At 39.1% G+C, this 16,498-nt stretch overlaps 2 protein-coding genes and 2 long non-coding RNA genes across 5 annotated transcripts; 3 read left to right on the plus strand and 1 right to left on the minus strand.

Moving 5' to 3' along the window:
* LOC147873878 (uncharacterized) lies at positions 1–4,036 on the plus strand. The gene is made up of 2 exons (XM_087348559.1): positions 1–130; positions 3,408–4,036. The coding sequence occupies exon 2, from the start codon at positions 3,422–3,424 to the stop codon at positions 3,881–3,883; it is 462 nt and encodes a 153-aa protein (XP_087204685.1). The 5' UTR covers positions 1–130; positions 3,408–3,421; the 3' UTR covers positions 3,884–4,036.
* Positions 1,351–1,914, plus strand: LOC110840374 (protein CFDP2-like). The gene has a single exon (XM_022085350.2). It carries the CDS (start codon positions 1,351–1,353, stop codon positions 1,912–1,914), a length of 564 nt encoding a protein of 187 aa, XP_021941042.2.
* A 3,538-nt stretch (positions 4,037–7,574) lies between the features above and the next one.
* On the plus strand, positions 7,575–10,678 carry LOC110840375 (uncharacterized). The gene is made up of 2 exons (XR_015535083.1): positions 7,575–8,339; positions 10,544–10,678. It is a non-coding gene; the product is annotated as an uncharacterized LOC110840375 (long non-coding RNA).
* A 2,411-nt stretch (positions 10,679–13,089) lies between these two features.
* Positions 13,090–16,280, minus strand: LOC147873879 (uncharacterized). 2 transcript variants are annotated; one of them, XR_015535018.1, is made up of 3 exons: positions 16,138–16,280; positions 14,974–15,224; positions 13,090–13,619 (listed from the first exon to the last, which is right to left on the minus strand). It is a non-coding gene; the product is annotated as an uncharacterized LOC147873879 (long non-coding RNA). The 2 variants fall into 2 exon arrangements; XR_015535019.1 differs by lacking the exon at positions 16,138–16,280 and having other exon boundaries at positions 14,974–15,344.
* Between the last annotated feature and the right edge of the window lie 218 nt (positions 16,281–16,498).

A 16,498-nucleotide genomic window follows, 5' to 3' on the forward strand; every position in this document is an offset into this window, starting at 1 on the left:
GCTCCACATTCTCCATCTGTTGGTTTCCAATTACAACGTTCAATGGTTCTGCTCTCGGTGCTATCCTCATTACCTTTGATTTTTCAATGTTGATTTCCATTCCATACTCTCTACCTGTTTCCACTAACTTGTACATCATGTTCTGTAATTCTTCCTCTTCCTTCGCCAATACTAGTGCTTTACAGTCTTTATCACTCTTCCTCCAATTTTGAAGTCTCCTGTTCCCTCCAGAGCTTCCTTGGCAAGCCATTCCCCGTACAGGTTAAAAAGAATTGGTGATAAGCAGCATCCCTGTCTTACACCTCTACCTATCTCAACGCCCAACAGCGTCCAGTCTCACTTTGACTTTTTGCTGCATGTTACACCTGTACATACAGCAAAAAGTCAATGAATATATCAGATACAAACTACTGAGAAACTCATGTAGCTTTCATGTTGTCACTTATTGTGATTGGGCGCTCCTGGTGGATTTCTTCCAAGGAAGGTGACTCAAAAGAATTATTCTGTGAAACCAATTATGAAAGTGACATGTAAGCAAGCACATTCATTTGCACTGAAACGCCTTTACTGCTGTGTTTGTAAAGAAATTATGTGTCTCTGGAAACAAGCTGATAAAATCATATCTTCGCTGTAAAAAACGTCAATCGTGTGTAGTATATTGAAATTAAACAAATGTCACATTTATGGCCAAAGTCGTTGTCTAAGAATGTTTTTTAAAGTAGTTGTCGGCCCCGGTACAAGTCCAATTTTGGGCCCCCGTCCCCATATTGGGTATGCCAAGTGGGTCCGATGGGTCTGGGTCGACCTCCATTGCACTCTCCATCTCATCAGCAACAAAGTCCACATCAATACTTGACCCAGGCTCGTCAGATGCCGCCTGAGTTGTCCGAGCGCCCTTACGTTGCCTATATTTGCGGCAGTACTGCGCGTTGGTTTTGGGTCCGGGCCCGGCGTTTTCGGTGTCATTTTCTTTGGAATTTTGTGCTCTACGCATTCGTGCCCGATTTTTGTAATTCTGGTTGTACTTTGCCCTCATATATCGCGACATTTTAAGAAAATCGGGAAATTTTCAAACTTTTTCAAATTCACAGCCTCGTATCTTTTTTAGTTTTTGAGATACACATTTGGAGGCCAGGCTGAGTTGTAACATATACACTCCTCTTCAAAACAACACTTGGTTCACTCGGATCGGGTAATTAGTCTCTGAGATATGATCCCGTTTATGGACACGTGTCGAATCCGGAAAGTCGAAAATCGTGGGTTCACTTTGCGCGTGCGCAGTTCGCGACGTCCAGCCGCCACGAATGTCGGAGCGGTACTGGCACAAACTTTCATCCTTTCTCTTTAAAAATGGATAAAAATAATGTGTACATTGTGGGTGTCAGTGAAGTTCGATGGAGGGATCAAGGTGATTTCGAGTCTGGAAACTATCATATGTACTACTCGGGAGGTGAGAGTGCTGAAAGAAATGTTGCAATAGTGATGCAGAAATGGATCAAGAAAAGTGTAATCAAAGTGCAAGCGTGTAGTGACAGATTGATGTATATCAAGTTGAATGCAGAACCAGTGGATATTCTAATAATTCAGGTGTACATGCCAACATCGGATCATGACGATGAAGAAGTGGAAATAATATATGAGAAGATAGAAGAAATCATCAGGACAGAAGGAAGAGAGAAAGTGCAAACCATAATAATGGGAGACTGGAACAGTGTCGTGGGGAAAGGAGCAGAAAACAACATTGTCGGCCCTCATGGACTGGGAATAAGGAATAGGAGAGGGGACATGATGGTTGACTTCTGCCGAAGAAATGGACTGGTTCAAGAAGCATCACAGGAGATTGTATACGTGGAAAAGCCCAGGAGGCAGGAACAGATACCAGATAGACTATATCTTAGTGAAGCAACGATTTAGGAATAGCGTAAAGAATGTGACAACAGTGCCATCAGCGGACATCGACTCAGATCATAATATGTTAGTTGCAAACGTCAGCACCAGAATGAAGAAAATCAAGAGTAGGGGGGTGAGGAAGAAGAGATGGGACCTGGAGAACCTGAAGAGCGCGCGAGACGAAGTAAGAGCAGAATTGGAAGGAAAATTAAGTGAAAGTGAAAGCGAAAGCGTTGAAGAGGAATGGACAAATGTCAAGAAGTGCCTAACAGTGGCATTAGAAGAAAAGGTTGGTAGGATGAAGAGGATACCAAGGAAGGCATGGATTACACAGGCTATGCTCGATAAGATGGATGAGAGGAGGAGATGGAAGAATATCAACAGTGAAGAGGGAAGACAGAAATATCGAAGACTGAACAACGAACTGAGAAGAGAAACAGACAAGGCGAGAGAAGATTACATCAACAAAGTATGTGATGAGATAATGACACTCCAGAGAATTGGAAGATACGATTTGATGTATGCAAAGGCGAAAGAACTAGGATGGAAAGAGAACAAAGGAATTCGAACACAGGAAATAGAAGACCCATCAGGAAAGATAGTCAGTGACCAGAATGAAGTTAAATCTGTGTGGGAAAATTATATTGAAGAGCTCTATGACAAGGCCAATCGACTGGATGAGAAGGAGATGGAATTGGAGCCAGAAGAAGAAGTAGAGGAGGTCGACAAAGGTCCAGAGATACTGAAGAGCGAGGTAGAGAGGGCCATAAAGGATATGAGAAGAAGAAAAGCTATGGGAGATGATGAAATCCCATCGGACTTATTGAAAGAACTTGGAGAGAAAGGAGTGAAGGTTCTTACTACACTCGCTAACAAGATATACACCTCCGGTGAGTAGCCCAAGGACTTTCTGGAGGTAACAATGATTCCATTACAGAAGAAAAAGAATTCCAAGAAGTGCGGCGATTACAGGACCATCAACCTAATCTCACATGCGGCGAAGATAATGACGAGAATACTGACTAAAAGACTAGAAAAGAAGATAGAGGAAGTGATGGGAAACGACCAATTTGGATTCAGGAGAGGAAGAGGAACCAGAGATGCCATCGGGGTTATGAGAATAATTTCAGTGAGAGTTCTCGATGTCAAGGAAGAAGTATGTGCCTGCTTCATCGACTGGAAGAAGGCTTTCGATCGAGTAAAATGGAAGAAATTAATGAGGATCCTACAGAGAATTGGAATTGATTGTACATGCAGCAAAAAGTCAAAGTGAGACTGGACTCAGGAGACACCAACAGCGTTGAGATAGGTAGAGGTGTAAGACAGGGATGCTGCTTATCACCAATTAGTTTTAACCTGTACGGGGAATGGCTTTGCCAAGGAAGCTCTGGAGGGAACAGGAGACTTCAAAATTTGAGGAAGAGTGATAAAGACTGTAAAGTATGCAGACGACTTAGTAGTATTGGCGAAGGAAGAGGAGAAATTACAGAACATGATGGACAAGTTAGTGGAAACAGGTAGAGAGTATGGAATGGAAATCAACATTGAAAAATCAAAGGTAATGAGGATAGCACCGAGAGCAGAACCATTGAACGTTGTAATTGGAAACCAACAGATGGAGAATGTGGAGCATTTCAAGTACTTGGGAAGCATAGTCACGATGGACGCCCTATGCACCAAGGAAGTAAAAGCAAGGATAGCCATGGCCAAGGCAGCTTTCGTCAAGAAGAGGATATTTCTCACTAGCAAGTTGGGCTTGGAGATGAAGAAGAAACTAGTGAAGTGTTACGTATGGAGTGTCGCGCTGTATGGAGCAGAGACTTGGACACTCAGGAAGAAGGAACAGAAATACCTGGAGAGTTTTGAAATGTGGTGTTGGAGAAGAATAGAGAAGATCAGGTGGACGGATCGAGTGACCAACGAAGAAGTATTGAGGAGAGTCAACGAGCAAAGAAGCATTCTGCAGGCGATTACACGAAGGAAAGCTAACTGACTGGGACATATTATGAGAAGGAATGGATTACTGAGTGATATCACCGAAGGCCAGGTTGAAGGAAAGAGAGGACTAGGAAGAAGATTGATACAGCTAACCGACGACCTTAAACAAGGAAAGAAGATGACGTTCCAGGAATTAAAGATAAAAGCCGAGAATAAGGACAACCGGAGAGCTCTTTTTGGGCAGAGCAATGGACCTGTCGTAAGACAGAACACTTAATAATAATAATAATAATAATACGGTAAGGTTGTACTGAGAAAGTCCAAAATAACATGCAGCATTATAAATTACCTCACCTCTAAATTTGGTATAATAATGTGAGTTACCATGGGGACACCCACGAACCCAGTCAAACCCATTAAAGTCCCCAAATAGACTACGCGGAAATTTTGAGTGTTAAGCTTAGCTTCCAAAGAACTACAGTAATTTTCAATAATTTTGATATCCATATTGGGCGGAAAATAATGTTTACCAACAAGTAAATTAAAACCATCGGGAATAGAAATTTCTATCTAAACACATTGATACGTAAGTTCAAGTTCGTACCTACGTTTACAACCAGAAAAATAACGGCGAACTGCAATTAAAACACCACCACCACCAGTTAAATTTGAATCCGCGTAAGCTCTGTGTGAACGGAAAACAAAATAATTATCGAGAAACAGATTGCGATTACAATAAGAATTGTTAAGCCATGTCTCAGTAAGTCATATAATTTTGGAGACAAACATTGCCGAAAAGACTGGTACTTTTAGTACGCAAACCCCTGGCATTTTGATAAAAAAATTCCAAAAGTATCGGTGCACCTGTCAAAGGACATGGCAAACGATGCGGATTGTCTAAAAGTCAAGATCTATTAGCGCTTGCACCATGCGACTCACAAATACTGACGTCACTCGCCAAAATATTGCTGTTGGACGTTGAAGCAGTTGGAGGTACTGTTATCTCTGAAGAGATAGGTGTACTGGAGGAGAACACTTGTTCTGCAGTAAGTCTGCCTAAAACGTAGCAATAAGTCATACATTAGGCCATACTTCAGTATAGTTAATGAGAGGAAATTCATCTTCATTAACAGATACATGAAAGGATGCACATGCATTAAATTTAGTTTTCAGTCTGGTACAAACCAATCTTTTAAGACTTAACTGATCCTTTAAAGATTTCTCAATACCAACAGCCGAAACGTCAGGAATGAAGCGAGAACCAACAGGGAGAGAAGAAGAAGTTCTCACACCAATCAGAGGCTGGCGCCGTTGGTTCACAGTATTGATCAAAGGGAGTTCCAGAAGCAAGCTTCTTTTTGTAACTGTGGCGAAATCATTAGAATCAGCAGCGTAAACCTTTGATTTCATACCAGTAGAAAGTGCTTCTCTATAAATTTTGGTTCCTGAGTCAGCAGATGCCGAGGCAGGACAAACTTCTTGTTACTTAATACTTGGACAGACCATTGCAGTATTTCATCTTCAGGAGGTCGGACCACTATTAATCGAATTTATGCAAAAGTAGTCATAAGTGAGGCGATGTAAACTGTCACAGTTGACCTCGGGTACCGAACCGGCCAATTAGAGAAACGTTATTCTCACTTAAATTTAAATTATTCCACCAACCACGAAACAAAGCGGGAAGAAAACCAATGATGGTACAACATTCAGGTTTCGGAATGAGTGGGAAAAATTAATACATTTTGAGAGACAAACTTCTTTTAGAGTCAGTTGTTGCAAATTCGTACTCAAGTTTACACGTTGCAAATTCTTAGTTGAAAACTTATGTAGTAGTCAGTTTCGTCGTCAAGTAGTCACGTCAATTCAGAATTGGCTATCGCGGACGCATATGTCTATTAAATTAACTATGTTCACACACAATAGTGCACTATCTATCAGTATCGTATGGAGGAGTGAATACACAACAATCACCTGCAAATAAATACCTAAAGTGACACAGCTGAGGCGACCCTTAATTAAAACCAATAATCACGTGATAAGAGTCTCATGGATCGTCCTATCCAACGAGATTTCTTCATCGTACTCGATCCCACCTTGGCAACACGCTGCTAAGAGGAGACCGTTACAAATCGTCGCAAACCTGTAGTGATTCTTATAGTTTAAAAGCTGTGTTATGTATGAATTCCAATATTCATCCAGGAAATATAGACCACATTATTGGCAATAGTTGGCAACAGCAAGATTTCAACATGCACCAGGCTTACCACCAGCAGAAAATACCAGTGCAGCGAAAGAAACATTGTCAACAGAAGAGGAGAGGAAAGGAAAGGAAAACATGGCAAACAAACACCAAAGTGTCATCTTGCTGTTGTGCGGAATCAGAGAGTCCCTAGACCGCCAAACACATTCATGGTTTTCTCAAACGAATGGCGTAAGAAGATGGTTCTCCAGTATCCGGAGGAAACCAACAAAAAGATCAGTATGAGGTAAGACGGTAGATACACAAGACCATGACCCCTTATACAGCTAAACTGATTCGATCTGACCCAGTTTTCTGAAGGTCGAGGGGTCGAGCTACCCTCATATAGTAGCGACCAGACATCCCAGACCGGAAAGAACGAAGCAATAGGTATAGAATGGGAGGAAGAAAGCGACTGTGAGCAGCTAGACGGGCATCAGCCCACGTTAAATGAGACAGGTCTAGAAGTCTTAGCTCCGAGTACATCAAGTAATGTAAGGAAATCGTCGCAGGACCCATTGCTGACAATATTACAGTTGCTACAGGCAAACAAACAAGAAAACGTTAAGTTAGCAGAACAACTGACACCCACTATTCGGGAAGTTAAGCATGATTTTAGGAACGCCACGCAGAAATTATCTGATAAATTTGAAGGTAAAATGCAGAAGGATAGCAAAGATCTAAACAACAGAAGTGGCAAATTGGAGAAAACAGTGGCGAATAAGACTAAGAAGTTATCAGAGGATATTGTCACAGTGCAACACGATTTAAACGGGAGCGTAGAGAATGTTCCACAGGAGGTGAACCAGTTTAGACAAGAGGTTACTGAAGAAAGACATTCATTGAAGGAAAATACAGGTGAAAAAATGAACAGGCTTAACAGTAGGTTAGAAGGACTAGAGAGAGCCACTGAGAATAAAGTAGCAAATTTAAATGTCCAGGTAAACGAACTCCAAACACAGCTATCCGAAGTTAGAGAGGGGAGAGGCAGATCAGCTGAGCAAGGTAGTGGGTCAGTCAATTGCCATTGTTCCCACCAGCAAATGACTCCAGGTTACAACCCTCCAGCATCCAACGAAGCGGTGGATAATTCAAGCTTAAGGCATGAAAACCAAAGAAGTATCGAGGAACTGCATGTAGCATGTGAATCGAGTGTGCCTTGTGTGAATGCATCCTATGTACGTGAGTCAGCCTGCTCGAATATAAATTTTGGCACATCACCTGCCATTTCGGATCATGCCAGTACTGTTGGGTACCTGGCAGATCTTCATCCTTGCTTTTGGGCAATACTCTGGTTTATCTATTTCTCCAATTATTTCTTTCTTTATGCACCATCACTCATTCATTTATTTCAGAACTATCACACACATATTACTAAATGTCTGTCTCAGGAATTATAAATGTCAAGTTTGAATTCTTATCTGGAACAAGTCTTCTTCATTCTCATGAATAATGACTATCTACTGGTTGCACTTTAACTTTCACTAAAGTCGCACTGTACGCTGTCGTTGGTACAAGCACAGTTCTAAAGTAAAAGAAGAAACCACAGAATTTATTTATAATTACTGATAATTCCGTAATGTACAACTGTACTCCAAAGAATGGTGCTGATTTGAAGATGCATAGACTAATCACATAATTTTTTCAAATGTATTTATCGAATAACAAAATACTACGCACTTAAATGCACAAGACTTTCACTGAGAATAACAGTCACTTTTATTCGATGAGATGTACTGACGTAAAGGTTGAAACAAAATTTCCATGATTGGCGACATATGACCAATCACATGTCAGGACGTGGGCAGCTGAACTGAAGCTGGGAGAATTCGGAGCTACCAACTGCTCAACTTTCTCACCCTGCGCAAATATTACTGAATTACAAATTTAGCCATCGTCCGGTATACTGAAAAAAACCCACAACGATTCATATAAATTCATATAAATGTTTGGTGTAGATACCTCATAACACTGTTGAAACAGGTCTAAATATGTGAAAGACTATAAGCAGGTGTGTTAACCATTCTATCATCTTCGGACGTTCGTGATTTTATTTTCTAAGATGTGGCACACTGACGCTGGAAACTTAAACAATTGAGAACGAAAGTTTGGTACGTTAACGTCATGTCATTACATTTTAATCTGAGCTAGAAATCAGTTGTTAGTTGTGTCTTCATATTGTTTAAGATCCACAGTTCCAATTTTCCATATTATTATGCCGTCACGGGACTATGGAAGTAAAATCGCCAGGAGTTTGCAGTATGCTATTATGGTAAGTAAAATTTTGCCCTCCACTGCATTTTCGTTTTAATGAGACCCGGTATAACGTAGTCCTTTTTAAATTGGTGATTTGTTGCATCTTTTTTAAAGATTTATTAAAAGCATATGCAAGGATTTCGTACAGCAGTTGGCCATATTCACTTTCTTTACCTTAAGAAATGGTTCTCGTTAAGTATGAATTTGAATTAAACACTTTTTCCTGTGCTTGTAATATGGCTTACAAATTTTTCATATACTTATTTTCTATTGTAGCTGATTTGAAAACAAAAATTTAAAGAAATCTATAATAAGAATTTAAAAAAACATTTCAAAATGGATCTCAAAAAACGTCGCCTAAAGCCTTATGTATTACAGAAAGTAATATCTGCTAGTGGGTACAACCCTAAACTTGTTCGGTCCAATTCTTTTCCTCACTGTAATTTTCATAAATCAGTTTGATATTACATGCACATCTTTTACTGGTCTCAAAACCAGCTTGTTTGTAGTAATAAATATGTTATGCATATTTTCCCCATTTTACACTTTGTTATGATACTGAGTTTGCTTCCACATCCTTCACAATTTGTGGGTATATATGACGACATTGTCGTATAAGCCGATCAGACTTTTGTCACTTGGAAAAGAAGCACTGTGTGTTCCCTTATGATTGTTCGCTAATATTCAACATGTTATTGGTAAATAAACAATGTGACTCATTCTCCTGAACAAAGATTTAATAAATGAAGACCCTGAAATGCTTCTATCAATATTAGAAAGTTCATGTCATGCAATAAGGATATAAAATTGCTCTGTTATCAGGGTATTTGATCACAGTATATTATATAATGGCAGTGAGCCGATTAAGTGTTGGTCATGTCTTTCTGTCTTTAGTGATCCATGCTGCAGAGTGACATGGAAGTTCGCCAATTAACACCAGTCCCCTCGTGCGTGTAACCCACTCTAGGAAAAGGTTTCAATTTGTGGAGATGAAACATACTATTTTCGATTTCACAGGTTATGATTAGCCAATGTGTTCAAAACCAGTTTAAGCTACAACAATCACCTTCCACTGGTTGGTCAACATTTTGTTAGAGTGGAGTATGAGAGCAGTCAACAGCACATTTAGAAAACTTCAAAGACACCTAGCTTTCTAGCAGGGGTAGGGTTGAACCAAAGCTCCCCACCCACAAAAAATTTCCATCAACACATTCAAAATCTTATGTGCGTCGCATATTAACATTTCCTTGTGTGACTGGGTCTTCTGTAATTTCAAAATTCTTAGTTTTATGCGAGTCTTGTGACCCAAAACGTCAAGGTAACCTTGGTGCCAGACGTTTGGCTGTGAACCCAATATAAAGTCAATGAATGGTATGTCAGTCAGAATACTTTTAATTGTAAATACTACCTGAAATATTTTTTTTACAAATGTCTTAAGCATTAAATATCGGGGATATAATTTGTGAAACCTCAACAGAAGGCATTAGACAGAAAATAAGATCGGAGGCGTGCAGGACGTTCTGAGCAGACAGAGCCAACAAACCTTCTTTCAGCTTTTCACACTCAAACAACTCGCTATTCCTGATAATTCTAAATATGCATGACATACGGTTTTAATGCTCGCTTTGCGTTGCGTTCCTTTGTCAAACACCTTACCAAATAAAGGGTGTAGACTCTGTTTTAAAACCTTTAATACAAGCAGTTTCTACAGATGTTTTAATAATAATAATCATCTATTACAAGGATTGGGCCTATTGACCCGTTCCAGGACAGATTCTCGGGCAACTTGTCCCCGTTAGTCTTGTAGGGTGCATTTGTGAGTAGTGAGTGACCAGCCAACTGCCTCCGCACAATTTCTAGTCAATCCTGATTTTTGTCTGCTAGAGCCATGTAATAGGGATCAGGATACACGTGAGTGAGAAACACAGCCGCTGAGTTTTGCTGAACAGCATTAATTCTCTCATGCTTGCAGGTTTACCTTTTGTAAATCTAAGACATGGGGATGTTGTAGTATGGATTTTTATCACCCTCGACCAGGTTTGAACCCGCAAACTGTGGGTCCAGGTCCAGTGGCAAGGACAATAACCACTAGGCCACGGACCGCCAAGGGTAGCGTCTTAATGTCTGAGTAAATTATGCATTAAATAAAACATTTACTTTGTAAATCTGACAAGGACTTAACTTTCGTCATATTCTTTAATTATTGTTTTCTTTTAACAGGGAAGGCCAGCCCCGCCGGCTGAAGAAGAATATGCAACGTCGTACAAGATCTACTTTTCAAGGAAAATAAGCTACTTTTAAATATTTTTAATGTATGTTAAAACATGTTTAATAAAATTGTTATTTTTATAAAAATGGGGTGTTTATTTGTAATGAAAACCCAAGTGTTGCACTTCCGGTTTGACGCTTCTTCTCTGTCAGCTGTTTCCTCGTGTACATTTATTCAGCTTTATGAGAGACTGCCAGTTCAAAAACGTGCTTCCAAATATATCTTTTTCAATCGGCTGCCCCCTGCCACAGATTCGGATATTTGTCTTTAGGAAGAAGCCACAGTCGCATTTTTAGATATGGGCCAAGATCAATTCGTATAAACTGCAGAATGGGTTCAGCATCTTGTTTTGATGCTCCTGAATGACTATCAGATATTCAGAAATGTTGAGAACAATGCTCTGCTGAAACGGAAGTGTACGCACGAAGACAATTTCATATGGCTGCTGGAATTGTTGAGTGCGTTCATCCACCACACCAACCACGACTCGTCTTGTGTTTATTGATAAAATATTTTCTAGCAGCTTGGAAAGTGACAAGAATTATGAATCAGCTGTGAATGAAATAACTGTAATTACCCCCAGAAGGGCAAGGCATTGTTGTTCATTTTACTTACAAATTGGAATTTCCCATGAGGTTTGGTATTTAGCTGATTCAACTGCCTGGAAATTTGCGTCACGAATTTGAACGTTCAATGCCACTGACTGGTTGTCCTATTTTGATAAGGAAAACTTCTAATAATGATGAAACAAAGCCCGCACAACTTCGCCTTTGAATTTAGTCAAGGAACACCTTTAAATGTCTTTGGTTTAGGTCACGTGGCATTAAAAGAATCAGGTACACTGACTACAGCAGTCATAATTTGACGTAAATACGTCTATGAGGAAGGGTCATTCGGCAAAAATGTGTTACGAAAAAGGGAAACGAAAGAGTTTAACTTCATTGTTATGTTACCTAGGAAACGTCATCTGTATATCAACAAATAAACAACAATGGTTACCTAGGAAACTTCACCTGTTTATCAACAAATCGACAATAATGATTACCTAAGGAACATCTATTTATTCTGCATTTTTGTTACCAAGGAAACGTCATCTGTTTACTCGGCATTGTTGTTACCTGTAAAACATTTCATTACATTACCGTACCTTACCTTACATTACATTCAGCTACCACAGACCCATCTTAAGCGTAAATAATTCAAGTTAAATAAGCAATGTATTAATCAAAATTATCTCAATTGTAAAGCATGTATAAAGGAAATATTTAGAATAAAGCCAATATATAAACTTCCTTTCCGTAAAGACGTATTTACGTCAAATTCTCCGGAACCGTGGTTCCACTATCACTTTTTAAATACCATATCTTTGCAATGCTACTGCATTAATTCATGCTGGACTCTTGCATACACCACTGAAGAAATGTCACCATGAAGATGGCTAACTTCTGTTAGAAGTTTTCGACGAACGTCTACCAGTAAAAACCCATGAGACAGCCATCTTCACACTCGCAGCCAAGAGATCTTCAATTCTCACTGACAGACAGCCATAGAGTAGCGTCATCAGTTACTATGCCCACAAAAGTTAAAAATGTTGCTTCTGAAGAATACATAGTAATATACATACAAGAAATTCCATCCTTTCGTCTTTTGTCATGTCTACCCTTACATTGAAAGTTCTTCAAAATCAAAATCTTTCACCGTGTGCAAAGAGAGAACGCGCAGTTGACACGATGTACGTTTACTGAGTTTCTGTGTCTTCTGAAATATCAGCTATCCGCCTTCGTACTGCCGTTACATTTAAACTTATGGATCCAGACTTTTTGTGTATGCTTCATGTGCATCTGTACCCTACAAAATTTATTTAATATATAGTACATCAAAACTGCTGCGTGTTTTCTGAATACTCTGTGTACATTGTAAAATTGGCATAACTGAAAAGGTTCGCGACCAGCGCGCCTAGCAGTAGTGCAGTATTCACTGGTACAATACTATGGATGAATCCTACCACTAGACATGGACTTTCTCCGTCAGTGGTACCAGTTATTTCAGTGCATGTTGGACAAAATATTTTGTGACAGAGCCATTCAAATCCATATTTTTCAAAGAGACAGCGTACTGAAAATGCAATCGTTTATACATCATCAGTTTCCATCCCCTCAATTTTGAAACTTCTTGTACAATTTTGTTGTATTCCAGTCCCATACGTAGCACTTGCCATCAGCGTCTCCTGACACCAAGTAGCTGAGAAGAAATAGGATTAATGACGATATGGAAAAGATTAGAAAATAATTTGATTTCAACAAGCACTGAAATCTATCCACACTGTGACTAAATTTATTATTAAAATCAAGTTTCATCATCTTATAAATAACTTGAAAATTTATTTAAATTCTCTTGTATAAATCAAGCCTATAAAATTGTACAAAAACTATAAATGAATAAGCAAATAACTATCTATTTAAAATAATCATTTACGTATGAAGGAGACAAAGTTGTTTCTTCAGCAGAATGAAATTAAGCAGATTTAGCACACAACAACCAAACTCTAACATGGATAAACAAGTAATATATTTTAAACAAGCTTCAAATACAGAAGTGTGAACACTTTCCACAATTTTCAGTTCAATTTCTGGACATCCAGCCCTATTATACAGTGTTAAATTATTGCCATTTAACATTAAATTCATTGCTCCACCCCTAGAGAAACATAAAATAAGAATTTCACTTAAGTCAGCTCCTGAATATTAGTCCTCTGACCTTTTATCCTCGTTACTGCTATGTACTTATTTTCATGGCAAAACTTTTAGGCAGGAGCCCATGACACCGCAGCATCAGATGCAGTTCTCACTTGTAGTGAATGAGACATACCTCATATCAGGTGAGAAGTCAAGAGTGCAAACTGAGAATATAACAATCTTGCTGTCCATACTCTGACAAGCCAATCACTTCTGGTTTGGCGATGGTGTCACTGCAGGCATTGAGTGCATTGTGGGGTCAGCTATATACTTCGTAACCACTGGAATGTCCCTGGAACAGACATTTCACAATGAATGAGTGCAAGTAAATACTGTGTTTGTGTGTGTACAAGCAGAACGTTTTTGATAAAAATTAACCATCCAAAATTGGGGCGTGGCTTATACATGGAATATTGCATACTTTTTTTTAAAAAGAAAAACTAGATACTCTGAAGTAAAGAAGCAGTGATCCCACAGCTGACTGAGCCTGCAATGTCGATGTTGCATGGTGTGAAACTCCCAGTACAGACTGCTAGTGTTTGAGATAAATGAATAATGTCAAAATGAACTAGCCAAGAATTGATGTACTTCTGTTGTTAATTCAATGCTAACACCCTTTGTCCTCATGAATGAACCATTTTAATATTATCCTCCCATCTACACCCATATTTCCATGTGGGTCTCTTCTACACCACATGCCTGCCAACAATGCGACCGTCAATCATGTACACATTCATACTAGAAATATTTTTAAAAATGGTTTATAGGTACAAAGGAAGAAAATACTGCAGTTAAGCCTGAAATGTATACACTGACTAGCTTCAAAACAATGAGAAAGTTTCTCCTCTAGCAACAAAAGTTTTCAGTACTGGAGAAACATAATATAATATGACATAAACCAAACCATAACCTAACCTGAATGAACTAATACTGTTTACTCAATGAGCACTACAAAGTCTATGTGAGACATATTTTCATTTGGTAAATACAGAACGAAATAGCCTCAATGCTTGGAGCCCAACAGTTCTTCTATTAGTGGTATCTGTCTCACTTGACGAGATGACAGAGACTGCACTAGTATGATTTCACCTTTCGAAAATTCCTTTACAAACATACTTTTTCACACTTACAACTTTGTACTGTTGGAAGTGTAACAGAGGACTTTTTTTTTTGTAAACTGTTTCAGACTTTTCACCCCCCCCCCCAAAAAAAAAAAAAAAAAAACTATCAGGAATAACTGCTGCAAGCCAGTGAGAGACCAACAGGTCAAGTGATGAAATTTATAAGTTACGTTTCTTCATAGGAGCAGTGGAAGAGTGACAAAACTTTCAACATTTACAGAAATGAACGCCCTGGAAACCAAATGTGGCAGCTAATGAACTAGCCATGAACTGATAAGTTCTTATGGCATGTAGTCTGGTAGAACTTGTCAATGTTTCACAGGTCCTTGCAGCCTCCAACATGAGGGTGATAAGGCCGAATTTCCCAGATGATGAAAGTAGCCAGGACCTCTGCTGATTGTGGTTCATCCATTATGATCTGCCCCTGTCAATAAGGCTAACAGCTTTCCTAGTGACACCCAAAATGAAGCCTTTCTGTTCATCAGTCGCATAATTCTGTAGATATCGGCAACTCAGTAGCCATACCTAAATATTTTGGCTGAATGTTTTTCTGGCCCTGTGATTCTCCACCAACCAACAAAAGGCACGACATGCATCTGAGTTCCTGTAGTTACATGTCCCGACCCAGTGTCACATTCACTGTACATCTTAGCTGAGGACTCTCTGCTGTACTGGTAAATGTGTTTACCACATTCTTCATTTCAGGTTGATCAGGTGTCATGCCAAAGAGTAGAGGACCAAACAGGACTGGCATCAACTTCTGCATGTGGAAGAGTCTGCAAGACAAGACGAAAAATCAACATTCCTACAATCTATAAAGCAATAATATGAAAGATTAACATCCTAATCAACTAATGTTTACTTAAGTCCATTCAGTTCCTATGGTTATATGTAAAGCTCTAATGACAAAATAAACAAAATATCAGAACATGCAAGTTAAAGGCATTCATATCACTGCCTATAAGAACCACGCTAGAGCAGGGGCCAGGTATAGGAATCCTAAGTCTTAACTTTTTAGTCTCCTATGGAGCATATTATACATGTGAATAATCTAGAAATTGTTTTCCTCCTCTTTAAAACAATTAAAAATTTTGGCATTTATGGCTTATTCTACTGCCTGCACAAACATACAGGTCATTGCAGAACCTCCTATGAAATTTCCATACCAAGCAGTAATTTTGGAAAAGGGGTGCTGTAACTCAGAAAGACAAATTTCAGACCTGCATTATGTAAACTGTTGTCATTGCTTTGATGCAAAGAACTCATTCTTATATTTGCCCCAACCCTTTCAGCTGTAAAAAGAAACAGAGTGCTCGAAATTGTACTCTGTATGTTTGTAACACTGCCACAATAAATGAGCAACATTTTTGGAGCATAGATTATGCTCACTTCCAGAAACTTCATTTGGTAATGGAAATATATTCTTATGACTGTCATAACAAATTAACATTTTCATTATCTCAGATCAGGTTATTTTAAGAAAATCCCAGACTAAAAGTAGGCTGACTTAGTCACAACATAACAGTAGACAGATGTAAGAACAACCACAGCATTCTAAATTAATATATCATTTTCAAGGCCATAAAGCCCTGGGCCTCCAACTCCTGTTCTAACGACAGCAGAACAACCAGAAATTAACCCTGTTCTTATGCAGAACTAACTTAAACATAAGATAGTGATTGTTCTGACCTTGAAAGTTTTCACACTCCTGCAACTGAGTGACTTCTGAATGTCTGAAAAGCTCCGTACTCAAGTGGTCCTGTCTGGTGTCAATGATGACCTCATCACCAACAGGTGGCTGGCAGCTTTTTATGACATCTTTCTCCATCTGATGCCCTGTAGGACGAAGCATAAACATAAATGGTATGGACAAGAATGCTTATTGTAAATTCTGGCACAGTGAAGCGAGATCACCTCTGTTTAAGACTCTTCAATTGTGGAGAAAATGGAAGCATTTTGAACTGAAGTCTTTTGGATGGTCCGTGCTTTAAGTTACTTAACAATACAGAATCTCCTGTGAGGAAACTTTGAAGACATCCAATTATGCCAG

The sequence above is a fragment of the Zootermopsis nevadensis genome, unplaced genomic scaffold (assembly GCF_977971745.1).
Source record: "Zootermopsis nevadensis isolate Lab colony 2312 unplaced genomic scaffold, Znev_1.0 Znev_ptg000013l, whole genome shotgun sequence".
Classification (NCBI taxonomy): Eukaryota; Metazoa; Arthropoda; class Insecta; order Blattodea; family Termopsidae; genus Zootermopsis; species Zootermopsis nevadensis.

Bases quoted from the DNA above. Each gene is read 5' to 3' on its own strand.
- LOC147873878 (XM_087348559.1), top strand. From the start codon at position 3,422: ATGGAAATCAACATTGAAAAATCAAAGGTAATGAGGATAGCACCGAGA.
- LOC110840374 (XM_022085350.2), top strand. From the start codon at position 1,351: ATGGATAAAAATAATGTGTACATTGTGGGTGTCAGTGAAGTTCGATGG.